The sequence below is a fragment of the Vombatus ursinus genome, unplaced genomic scaffold (genome assembly GCF_900497805.2).
Source record: "Vombatus ursinus unplaced genomic scaffold, bare-nosed wombat genome assembly UNPS02014779.1, whole genome shotgun sequence".
Lineage (NCBI taxonomy): Eukaryota > Metazoa > Chordata > Mammalia > Diprotodontia > Vombatidae > Vombatus > Vombatus ursinus.
The window spans coordinates 31,435,853-31,448,337 of record NW_020954557.1 but is presented as its reverse complement, the minus strand read 5'-3'; the positions used below and the strand labels follow the sequence as shown (position 1 = coordinate 31,448,337).

The window sequence follows — 12,485 nt, the reverse complement described above, 5'->3', positions numbered from 1 at the left end:
CCTGAGCTTTAAAAGAAAAAAATATATATGTGGGCGGGTGTGTTAAAATATTTTTTTCAGACTAGGTCTAAGATTTTACATCATTCTTGCTAATATTAGTAAGCTTGGATAAAGCTTGGATAAATAGCCTTTTGAGGCTGCAAGGAGAGATGAGACATGGAGATTCTGAGCTCTCTTACAGGAAGCAGCAACAGGATCCAATCAGTCACTGCTTTTGAATGACCAATCGAAAGCTGTGTTGCATCCTGGCATTAGAAAAATGAGGCTTGGTGGTTCTGTTAGGCGGCCCAGTAGCTGCTGCTAGAATCCAAGGGGGAGGGAGAAACTAGTGTTGTGCTTGTTACCTGTGTGATACAGGAAGAAGAGATCAGCCTCACCTTGTACATCTTAGATTTGCTTTTATTTGTTACCAGTGAATGTTCATGTAATGCACTCCCTTAACCAGGAAATTAGAGCATTCTCCCGGACTAATCTCAGGAAGCAATGCACCAGGGTGACAACATTAACTGGGAAAAAAATTATAGAAACGTGGAAAGACGCCAGAATTCACGTTGTGGAAGAAGTTGAGCCTGGCAGTGGGGGTGGCTGTGGTTATGTGCAGGACCTAAGCCTGGACCTGCAGGTTGGTGTAATTAAGCCATGGTTGCTGCTTGGTGAGTATATGTGTTGCCTCCTGAGTCAGGGTCATCATTTTGCTTATTTATTTAAAAAAAATTCTTAATTCAGTTGGAATCAGTTACACAGTTGGAAAGTTGAAATGTTTGCATTTGGGCTTTGGAATTCACTGTAGATGAACAGACATTTCTGGCAAAAGTCAGTCTTCACACCCTGTGTACACTGCATTGGTCAGAAGCACATGCCCTAATATATACAGTATTGAATAGCTGTAATATAAATAAGTTGTCATCTTGTTTTCCTAATTTCTCAGGATGGATATAAATTGATAATGAATAGGGAAAATTTGCCAGCTGATTTATTTGTAAGCAGAGGACTAGATGAACCAACCCCCTGCTCAAGTTAATTGGAGGGACTCCTCAAGTTGAGCAAGGACCACTGTAAGTTTTTGGTTTTTTTTGAAAGTTCATCAAACTAAATAGAAATGCAGGTTTAGGAGAAGTTGTTATGGGATAACAGCAATGAGAGGAACAGTGGAAAAAGCAATGGATTTGGAGTCAGAAGACTTGGGTTTAAATGCTGGCTCTGCTACTGACTATCTGTGTAACCTTGGGCAAATCACTTAACCTTTCTGGGTCTCAGTTTACTCTACTGTAAAATAAGAAGGCTGGACTCAGTTACTTCCAAGGTCACTACCCATTCTAAATCTATTATTCTGTAAGGTCATGGTATAGTATTTCACTTCTTACATAGGAATAACAGGGTTATGTTGCTTTCACCCTATTTGAACCATAAATAATCAAAAGAATTGGCTGACCTAATGCCTGATTAGTGCCTGATCTCTTAGGTGTTAGTGATTGAGAGAAAGATAGGTTCTTTATGTATAACATTACATTCAATGATAATGTTTATGTAAATAGAAGGGGGGAAAAGTTTTAAGAGAAATTCACCATGATACACTTATGTAACTTGCCTTTCTGTTCATCTGAAGCTAAGGGCATACAATTGTGACTACATATAATCGTTGGCTATTTCTGTAGGGTTCAAGAAATGAACTCTGTCATGTAGTATCCCACCTGTTCTCTTTAACTGTCTTCTGTGCTAGTGCATTCCTTGTCTTTGCTTTCACTGAACCATAACATAAAAAGTAATTAGGGAAAGAGTCATACCACTAAAATTTTTTTAAAGAATAATTGCCTATGTGACTAAATTGACCCATAACTACTTCTTTAACTGTTACTAACAGTGTACCTTATTTGCTTCATATTTTTAAATGACTTATTACTCGTAGCAGACAATACAACTGAAAACAATCTCGATTATTTCCCTTTTTAAAAAAAGAAATGGAGAAATTGAAAATTTGGGCTTATTTAATGATTTGTCCACAGTTAGAGAGAATCTGTAGAGAAAAGCATATTAATATAGGAATTTGAAAGCTCTGCTTTGCTCTGGACCTAACTTGTGTGTAACCTTTGGTGAATCTTTTACTTTTCTAGGCCTCAGTACCTTTTTGTGTAAAATGGAATTGATAATACCTACCCTATCATCTGTTTCACAGGGCTGTTATGAGAGCAAAAGGGAGAAGAATTTAAAAGTACTTTGAAAGGTGTAAAGTTCTATACAAGTATAAGGTGGTATTTTTAGTTGGATATTACTGTCACTTGGGCACTTTGCCAAACAAAGCCCTTTCCTTTATCAATTTTTGAAAATTATGAGGGAAAAAATTTTTACTTTGTGAAGTAGAATTGGCTGAAAACTTTGCAAGCTTCTTATTTCCCATGAACCTAGTTTTCGAAGTTCACTAGACTCCCTTACCATGACTGGAAAAGGATGTAACTTTTTTAGTTTACTTTTTCCAAGGATGTCTATTCACCAGCTGTTTGATTACCTGTTTGGTGGAAATAACAGAAGAAGCTTACAGATTGTTGTAATACTATTAGATGATCTACATTAATACATATTTTGTAGAATTATTTTATAAAATGGCAACAAAGAACGAAGTCTTAATTAAGCTAATAAATCATTCTTTTCTACAAAGCTACAAGAAGACAACAAATTAATCTTTGTATTATTTTGACTGTCTGGACTTGTTCTAGATGGACATATGAAAGCAGTTTTGCTCAGATGAAGCTTTCTAGAGCGTTGAGAGAAGACCTTTTATATTCCCTTTCATATCATCAAAGGGGTTGCCTCCTTCTTAGCCTCTGCCATCATTTGTCTTTGATGTCTCACCTGTAATACTTACTACTTGGAAAAGTCGTTTAACCTCACTGAAGCTTCAGTTTCCTCATCTATAAAATGTTAGTATTGGACTAGTTGGCTTTTAAGATCCCTTCCAGCTCCAAATCTATGATTCTATATTCCTATGATTTATGAGCTACTTTTTGCCATTCCTTTCCAATGGGATGAAGGACCTATTTTAGCTTGTTACTCTTATCCCAGAAGCCCTGCCTTTTGAATAATGTACAGCCTGCTTCCTGGCCACTTCTTTCCCTGTTTTAGTGGCATGGGATTATTTCTAGTTCTACTTCTCCAACTTCAGCCTTCTCTTGACCTCCCTTCCAGAATTACATACTGGTTAACAACTTTGACTTCTGGTTTGCCCTTTTTCAATGAGGAGTGAGGGAGTTGGAGAGCCATAAAAAGGTAATTTATACTTTTTTTCAACTTATCTATATAAACATGATTAAGCATCTACTTGATGCCTAAACATGCCGCTGCATTTAAATATATATACATATATAAATAGTCCCTTCAACAAATAAATTAATAGTATAATCATAGAATCATAGATTTAGAACTAGGAAGGAACTTGGAGGCCATTTAAACCAAACCCTTTCATTTAACAGATGAGAATACTGAGATAGAGGGTAAATGATTTGCTCAATAAGTTATTGATTCAGTAAGTACTTATTATGTGTCTATTATGTGGCAAGCAAGAGGCAAAGTGGTGTGGTTGGAGAACATCTATATTCAAGTCTTACCTCTGACCCACACTGGCTCTATGACCCTGGGCAAGTTGTTTAACCTCTCAATGGCCCAGACAACTCTGAGACTTTAAATTAGGGGAGAGTTGCTGATCTATTGGTAGTGGTAGTTTTCTCATTAGGAACTTCTTACACTAATAAAATCACAAATTTGGCCAAAAAGATGTGCCAAGTGCTAGAAATAAAAAGAAAGAAGTGAAGTATTTCTTCCTTGAAAGAGCTTACACACTATCAGGGGAGACAGCATGAATCCAGATAAGTTAAAGCAATATATACAATGTAATTTCTGGCTGGGGTAGGGAGAGGGTGCTAGGTACTGGGAGAATCAGAATAGACCTTAGGTGGTCTATCCTCAAAGGTCTATTCTTGAAATTCTATCTATCCTTGAGATGAGCCTTGAAGATTCAGGAAGTAGGCCAGTTTGCCTAGAATGTGGAATTAGAGATGAGACGAATGTACAGTTAGCCTGGAAACGGAGACTAGAAGCAGATTGTGAATGAAAAATGGAATACAGTAGTTTGTATTTTAAACTAAAGTCAATTGGGAATCACTGGAACTTTTTAACTGAGTAGGTTAGACTTATGCCTTGGGAATATCACTGGCATGTGGAAAAAGGATTTCTACTATGTAGAAAAAGGATCAAAGGAAAGGACACCAATTAGGAAGTGACTGTAATAGTAGGGGATAGATTTGAAATATAGCAGAGATAGAATCCATACTTCACAATTAAGTGGGTTTGGGGGATCATGGGGAGTGAACAGTCAAAGATGACTCTGCAGTTTCAAACCTGGAGGTGGTATCTTGAACTGAAAGAGGAAAATTATGAAGAGGGAAGGGTTCTGAGGAAAAGATAGTGAGGTCTATTTTAGACGTACTATATTTAAGATATCCATGAGGCATGCTCTGTGAGATGTATCATATGTATTGGTGATGTGAGACTAAAGCTCAAAAGAAAGATTAGAGCTGGATATTTAAATCTGGGAATCATCTGCATAAAGATGATAGTTAAGTCAATGAGAGCTGATGAGATCACCCTAGAGAGAGAAGAGAAAAGGGCCCAGGAGACAACACAGGAATATATCCACACAGAAGGGGAAGGACTTGGATAATGATACAGCAAAGAAGACTGAGAGGAGGGAAAAGAACCAGGAGAGAACAATGATACGGAAAGGAAAGAATATCTAGGAGGAGGGGGTGATCAGCAGAGTCAAATGCCGCAGAAGTCAAGAAGCTCCCATGAAACAAGGAAATAATAGTTCACTACTTTTCTTTGTTTCTGATTTGTAAGGCACATTTGGAGACCGCTAGTAATTAATGCCTACATTTTAGCAACTGTAAAAGTGCATACTTTTTTTTTTCAAAAGTACATCTCCATTTGACAGCGTAAATTCATTTTTTGTTTTCTTTTATGTCCTTATTTGGGCTTGCTATTAAAATTTGTGATAACTACTCTGTAGATAGTTCTGACTGGTTATACTTCTGTTTAAGAACTACTTTTCAGTTCACTTTTTCCAGATGATAGTTCTTAGAATCCTATATAACATCCATTCTGGGCTCACTCCCCCAACTTACACTCTTAACTGGCAGGTTGGGTACCTAGAGGAAAAACTGCTGAGGCAGCTTCTAGAGGTAATCCTGTAGATGAATACTACTAACACTGTAGCTCCAGAGTGAACACTGGTGTTTTTCCCATTAACCATCAGGCAGTAGACTGAACTAGTTCTTAGGAAAGAGTCAAATGGCATAGCAAGAATTGTAGCCACAAATAAAGCCCCCCAAACCTGCGGCATCCTCTCCCACAAATACACACCAAATATATGGGAAGAGAGTGGGTACAGATTAAAATCCAATGGTAGTGAGGCATACTTGTAGGGAACACATGTGGCCAAACTATAACTACAAAACTGTGGTGTCTTGTTGATTTTTCTCCAGAGAATCCTCATGAAGTCCACTGAAGGACAAGGACGTCAGTATAAACTTTGGTTTTAGTCAAAGGGCCACAATTGAGGATCTAGAGGGCCACATGTGGCCTTGAGGCTGCAGGTTCCCCACCCCTGGTTAGTCCTTTCACAAATGGGTTGGACTAGCTTCTCATAGGGCATAACATCTCTTCTGGACTGGTTGGGGTAGGCAGGTTGGTCAAACTCTGGGCTGGCTTCTTGCAGGGTGCATTATCTATGCTGGGCAGGGATCTCTGCGAGACTCCCTGGGCTTGCTCCTAGATGGGCCTCAAGCATGGAATAGTTCATTTGCACCCAAAAGAGTCTCACCCTTACATCTCATTGCCTTGACTTTGCTTCTTGCAGCTTTCAGCTTCTTTCTTGTACCTCTATCAAGTGGTGTATGTTAAAATTCAGAATCCATGATGTTGATGTGTTTCTTTTATAAGTCAGACATAGCCTCTATTATTGATAACTTGATGTGGCATCTCATTGGTATGATCACTTCTTCCACTCCTTCACAACTTTTCATCCCTCAAAATTTCTTGTCTTCCTGTTAGTAAAGAGTGTCTGGAAATCTTTTATAGTTAATAGGTAGATGGCCCAAGCACAACTGCTGCACTTGTGGACCTCACTATACCACTAAATCATCTCCTTTTCTGGTCTTCTATGCTCTTCACTTATGTCTTTTATGCCGTATTTCCCTTATGAATTATAATCATGATTTAAATTATTACAATTTTATATCAGAATTTTTGCCCATAGATATAAAATTAAATAGTATACATAATTTCTAGATACTTTAGAAATGAATGATGTCATGCTCTCCAACAAATTTACTTTTGAAAATATATTTGGTTGATGTGAAAAAATCCCCATTAGATGCAAATGTCAACCAAATGAAACATTTGAGATTTCCAAAAGAATTTAGATTATTTCTGGGCAGATATATTAACATTAAATTCATTAATTCTAATTTATTCTTGGAAGCTAAAACTATCTTTATTTTCTTTATGAATTATTTTGGTGATAATAATTTTATTTAGTGGGTAACATTGTAATGCCTGTCAAGTCATTGTGGCTATTTACTTCTTTATTGAATAGTTAGTTGTAATTTAGTATCTTGTAATGGTTTAGTTTTTTTTTCCCCATTCAGATAGAATTTTTCATTCAGAGTGCAACATTGCTGAAAAGATAGTTCCTTAAAATAAGAAAAAAACTGGGACCTGTTTCTAGGGATTCTGGGAAGAACAAATTTGAGCTCAATACTGTATTTTTATATTCAAGTTATTAGTTGGAAAACAATTAAATTAGCCATTGTTTTTGTGTACTGACCTGAACTGTTCCCATATGCTATTATTATGTATTTATGTACCTTTCAGAACTAAGGTTCATCTGTTTTGTTTTGGTTTGCTTTTTGGTGAGACAATTGGGGGTAAGTGACTTGCCCAGGGTCACACAGCTAGTAAGTGTCAAGTGTCTGAGGCTGGATTTGAACTCAGGTCCTCCTGACTCCGAGGCTGGAGCTCTATCCATTGCACCACCTAGCTGCCCCAGGTTCATCTGTTTCTTGAGCCTAGAAAAACAAAAGTCAAAATATGTTTCAGAGGCCACTTTCAGAATAGAGTAACCAAGCCTAGAAATAGTTCTTGCCTTTCCTTTGGCATATATTTGCAAAAGTTAAGTTTTATTTGGACAAAGTGATGTTTCTGTGTTTTGCTTCATAAGGAAATAAAACATTTCCAATGTAGTGGCTAAGGAATGGGAAAATTAAGTATTTTTAAACCAGTGAAATACATTTTGATAGTCCTCTATAAAATCATCAAGTTTCACTTAATTTCTTTGAACCCAATTTTCAGACAGGCCTTTTGATCGAAGAAAACCCAAGTTAGGGGGTGGGGTTGGAGAAAAAGCCCACGGCTTGCTCACTTGATGTTATCAGGGCCACATTTACTACCTCTTGTGTCTTCAGGAAAGGCATTCCTTGTATATTCTTTTTTGTGCATGTGCATGGGACCTGGATTTTGCCAGCAGATACCTAAAACCAATTATAGGCAGCTTCGTATTTTCTCAAATGTAAAAAGAAATAAGAAGTTGGGTGCTGGCAGTGGAGGTAGAGACCTGAAGAACACTTGTTCTTCCCTTGAAACCAATGATAAGCTATATGCCGGTGAATCAAAGTGTTTGTGTGCAAAATCAGATAAGAATAAAAATCCTGTTGCTATAAAAAGGATTCCATTTCAGGAGAACGTAAGATTTAAAAGTCTCCAGAAATAAAGCTTATATGTTTCTTCTGCCCTTGGCTGTGGTAACAAATCCAGATTGTCTGAGGTTGGCTGTTCTAACTGGCTAAGTAATTGGAGCCAATTTGTCAAGTTCCTGAGATAACACCTCAGAGTATGCATGTGTGGGGATAGTTTCAGAGTCTCTCTGGGTTTCAGGTTCATGATGACAAACTCTCTCAGAGGTTCCTTGGAATTAGCTAAAATCTTGTAATTGGACTAGGCCAGAAAGGACCTTTCAGAATACAAGATACAGGCCTGGGGTTAGCCCAGGGTGTCACTGACTAATTTGCCAGCATTGATTCACCTTGTCTGATGCTACAACTAATTTATTCATTCAACAACTATCTGCTGAGTATCTAATGTGCAAAGCTCTAGACCAGGGGTGGGGAACCTGTAGCCTCGAGGTCACATGTGGCCCTCTGGTCCTCAAGTGTGACCCTTTGACTGAATTCAGTGTCTGGCCACATGTGGCCTCGAGGCCACAGGTTCCCCATCACTGTGGTCTGGACTAAGAATTGTCAAAAAATGAATAAAACTCAGTCCTGCTCATAAGGAATTTACAATCTAGTAGCAGAATTGCAACATGAACATAAATAACTCATAATGCCAAAGAGACTATAAGTATTTGAACAGTGTTAAAAGAGTTCACAGATGGCAAAAGTCTCATCTGTCAAGAGAATGATGAATAGCTTGATTGAGGAAAGTAATGTCTGATCCTAACTTTGAAGGATTATTAGATTTCCACAGTAGGATACTGAGCTAAGAAATATTTCATATAGGGAAAAGCAAGTATGCAAAAGAAAGGAAGATAGTATGTAGGAAGTACAGTTTGGAAGGAGTGTTCTAAGTCAATATGAAAGAAAGCAGTGAAAAGGCAAGATTGGAAAGATGGAATAAACCACATTTCAGGAGGCCAAAAGTGAATGAATGAATCACACAAGACCTAGCAGTGGTGACCCTAAAAGACTGCAGGTCTTGGAACACTGTATATCCAAGAGTGAAAGAACTGGGGTTCTAGCCGAAAATATCATACCCAGCAAAGCTAAGCATAATACTGAATGAAAAAAAATGGACATGTAATGAATTGTCAGATTTTCAGGACTTTGTTGAAAAAAACCAACCTGCCTTAATAGAAGATTTGACATGTAAGAGCCAAGAGAAATATAAGGTACATACCAAAGACTAATTATAGGGGACTCAAGGACAGATTGTTTATCTTTTATGTTTGTAAAATGTGTGTCTAAAATTGTTATTAGTAATTGGATATTTCTTAAGAAAAATTGGGGTAGACCTGAGTATGATATGACTTGAAAAAGTAAAACTGTTTAGGACTGGCTAAAAACAGTAATTACCTTATACAAATGAGGTACTGAGAGGAAGAACCTACACAGAGGAATTAGGTGGGGGGAGGAGAGCTGTTAGTTCTGGAAACCTACTTTCATTGGAAATGGGTTCAAGAGGGAACAATACATATATATCTAGAAAGTGCTTCTTAAACTGTGGGTTGCAACGTCATATTTTTTTGACAACAGCAAAAGGTTTCTGAATGTGCAATGACCAGAAATTAATTCAAAATCAAATGTGTAATGAATCCCAGCGGTTTCTGGCGGTGCTCCCCGTTTTGCATTGTGCAACTTCACTTGCAGCCTTGGTTGTGAACACAAAGCATGAGTACTTCACACTGTGCATGCCCTCAGGCCATGCAACACCAACAAATGCTGCTGAAATGCAAAAAGGGGTCTCAAGTGGAAAAAAGTTTAGGAAGCCCTGATCTAGAAGAGTATAAAAGGCTTCTAAATTTAGAAAGAAACAAAACACTAAGGGGATAGGGAGGGGGAGAGGGTAAGGGAGGGATCTCTAGAGAAGAGGGTGAGGGAATAGGTCAAAGAAGGGTATAGAAGGGTGTTTAGATCAACTGGAATGGGAGGATAAGGGAGCAATCCTTGGAGGGAGGGAGGTTAAGTAATAGGAGGGCAAGGTAGCAGGTAGAAGTGAAGTACAGGAGTTAGGAGGGATAGGAAATAAGAGATATGCATGAACATAAAAGCAAAGATCAGAAGTAGAATTTGTTAGGGAAAGTATATGTTTATATATGTATGTATATATGTATATGTATATGTGTATATGTATATTTATATAAATGTATCCATGCTTAATTGTAGCCTTGGGAGGGGGAAAAAGGGGAGAAAGGAACAAAGTAAAAAGTGCACAGCAGAGAACAAAAAAAAACTTACAAGGAAGCAAAAAAAAAAAGATGGACAGCTCTCAACACAACGCATAGTGTTTATTACATAGATTTTCTTGAAATGGAAATTTATTGCTATGTATTTTGAATCTTCACATTCTGCTGTGCACATGTGTATTTAAGTTTTAGTATTTAAGTCTAAAATTTAAAAAAATGAATGAATAATTAAAGGAATTAATGGAAAAAATTATTAAGCTCTTACTATGTGCTAACCTAGGTCAGGTGCCCTCTTGGTAGATATGGGAATCCAGAAAGATTTTTTAAAAATCTTGTTTGCCCAAAATATTGTTTAATCATTGAGGTACAACCACATTCACCCTACTTTTTGGCTTCTTTGCCCATAGCTTTGCCATCTTTAAAAAGCAAGTGAAGACTTAATAGGATTATAGCAAAGGTTATTTAGTTATATTTTTAATGCCTTGAACCACAGAGAATGAAGACAATTACTTTTGTAGACCAAATGATGTGAATACTTGCTAGCTTTTCAATTTTAAGCAAGTCACATAACTATTCTATATCTTAATTTCCTCATCTGCAATTTGGAATAATCAGGTTTATACTGCATACCTGATCAGGCTGTGAAGAGAATATTCATAAACATTCACTACATAAATATGATTTATGTTTGATTTTTTTATAGGATCACAAGATGCTGCTCATGATTTAGACACATTGAAAAAACACAAGGTAAAAAATACCTAAAATTTAGCATTTTCATTAGTGTTTCACATCTATTGAAAGAAAAAGTACATTATTCTAAAATTCTAGAATTTCGTAAGTAAGCTTTTCCCATGATTTAAATGTGGCTAAAATTTGCCTGCCTAATCTAAATATATTGAGTTGTGTGTTTATTGGTAGTTTCAGATTTTTTTTAGAACTTGGACCATCTATTAAGAAGGAAAACTATTAAATTCATGAACCTGGTCATTTTTAGACTTTTTAAGTGAATTCAAAATAATTTGTGACTTATTGGAAAAAAGATTTGTTTGAATTTTATAGGTATTACCTCCATCAGTATGTTTATAGAATGATAGGATGATGCAAAGTTTTAAGAAAGTACATGGTTTTCACTATAGAGTGACAAATAAGACTATGAATTAGCATATTTTTAGTGTTCTGTTTTTAAAGCTGGGGTGCTAATTTAATTCCAGTCTACTGAAACAGACTGAGTAACTCTTTATTTTTTTTAAATTTTTTTTTTTAGTTTTAGTTTTCAACATTTACTTCCACAAGATTTTGAGTTCCAAATTTTCACCCCATCTCACCCCTCCCCCCACCCCAAGATGTCATGCATTCTGAATACCCCTTCCCCTAGTCTGCTTTCCCTGTTATCTCTCCCCCCCTTCTCCTTCTATTTTCCTGTAGGGCAGGATAGATCCCCATTTCCTATATTTCTTATTTCCCAGTTGCCTGTGAAAACGTTTTTTTTAAACACGTGTTTTTAAAACTTTGGGTTCCAAATTTTCTCCCTTCTTCCCTCCCCACCCACACTCATTGAAAAGGCAAGCAACTCAATATAGGCTATACATTGTGCAGTTATGCAAAACACTTCCATAGTAGACATGCTGTGAAAAACTAACTCTATTTCCCTTAATCCTATTCTGTCCCCCCATTTATTCTATTCTTTCTTTTGACCCTGTCCCTCCTCAGAAGTATTTGCTTCTGATTACCCCCTTTCCCAATCTGCCCTCCTCTCTATCATCCCCCTATTCTCTTGTCCCCTTCCCCTTCTATTTTCCTGTAGGGCAAGACAGATTTCCATACCCAATTGAGTGTGTATATTATTCCCTCCTTAAGTCAAATCCTATGAGAATAAGATTCACTCATTCCCTCTCACCTTCCCCTGTTTCCCCTCCACTGTAAGAGCCTTTTCTTTTCTGTTTTTTTGTGAGATAATTTACCCCGTTCTACCTTTCCCTTTCTCCTTCTCCTAGTATAATCCTCTCTCACCCTTAATTTTATTCTCCAGATATGACCCCTTCATCTTCAACTCACCCTGTGCCCTCTATCTATCCATCTATCTATCTATCTGTCTATCTATCTATTTATCTATCTATCTATCTATCTATACATACATATAATTTTTTTCCCTCCAACTACCCTAATACCGACAAAGGTCTCATGAGTTACAAATATCATCTTTCCATGCAGGGATGTAAACAGTTCAACCTTAATAAGTCTCTCATGATTTCTCTTTCCTGTTTACCTCTTCATGTTCCACTTGAGTCTTGTATTGGAAAGTCAGATTTTCTATTCAGCTCTGGTCTTTTCATCAAGAATGCCTGAAAGTCCTCTATTTCACTGAATGACCATTTTTTCCCCTGAAGAATTATACTCAGTTTTGTTGGGGAGGTGATTCTTGGTTGTAATCCTATCTCCTTTGCCCTCCAGAATATTATATTCCATGCCCTGT

The 12,485-nt window shown here is 37.1% G+C and overlaps 1 protein-coding gene across 1 annotated transcript in view; it reads left to right on the top strand.

Moving 5' to 3' along the window:
• Window positions 1–288: 288 nt before the first annotated feature.
• DUSP19 (dual specificity phosphatase 19) overlaps window positions 289–12,485 on the top strand; it is a 26,131-nt gene continuing 13,934 nt past the window's right edge. Inside the window, exons 1-2 of the mRNA XM_027865964.1 lie at window positions 289–653; window positions 10,713–10,759. Coding sequence (XP_027721765.1) covers window positions 428–653; window positions 10,713–10,759 — 273 coding nt within the window. The 5' untranslated portion in view covers window positions 289–427. The remainder of the gene's footprint in view (window positions 654–10,712; window positions 10,760–12,485) is intronic.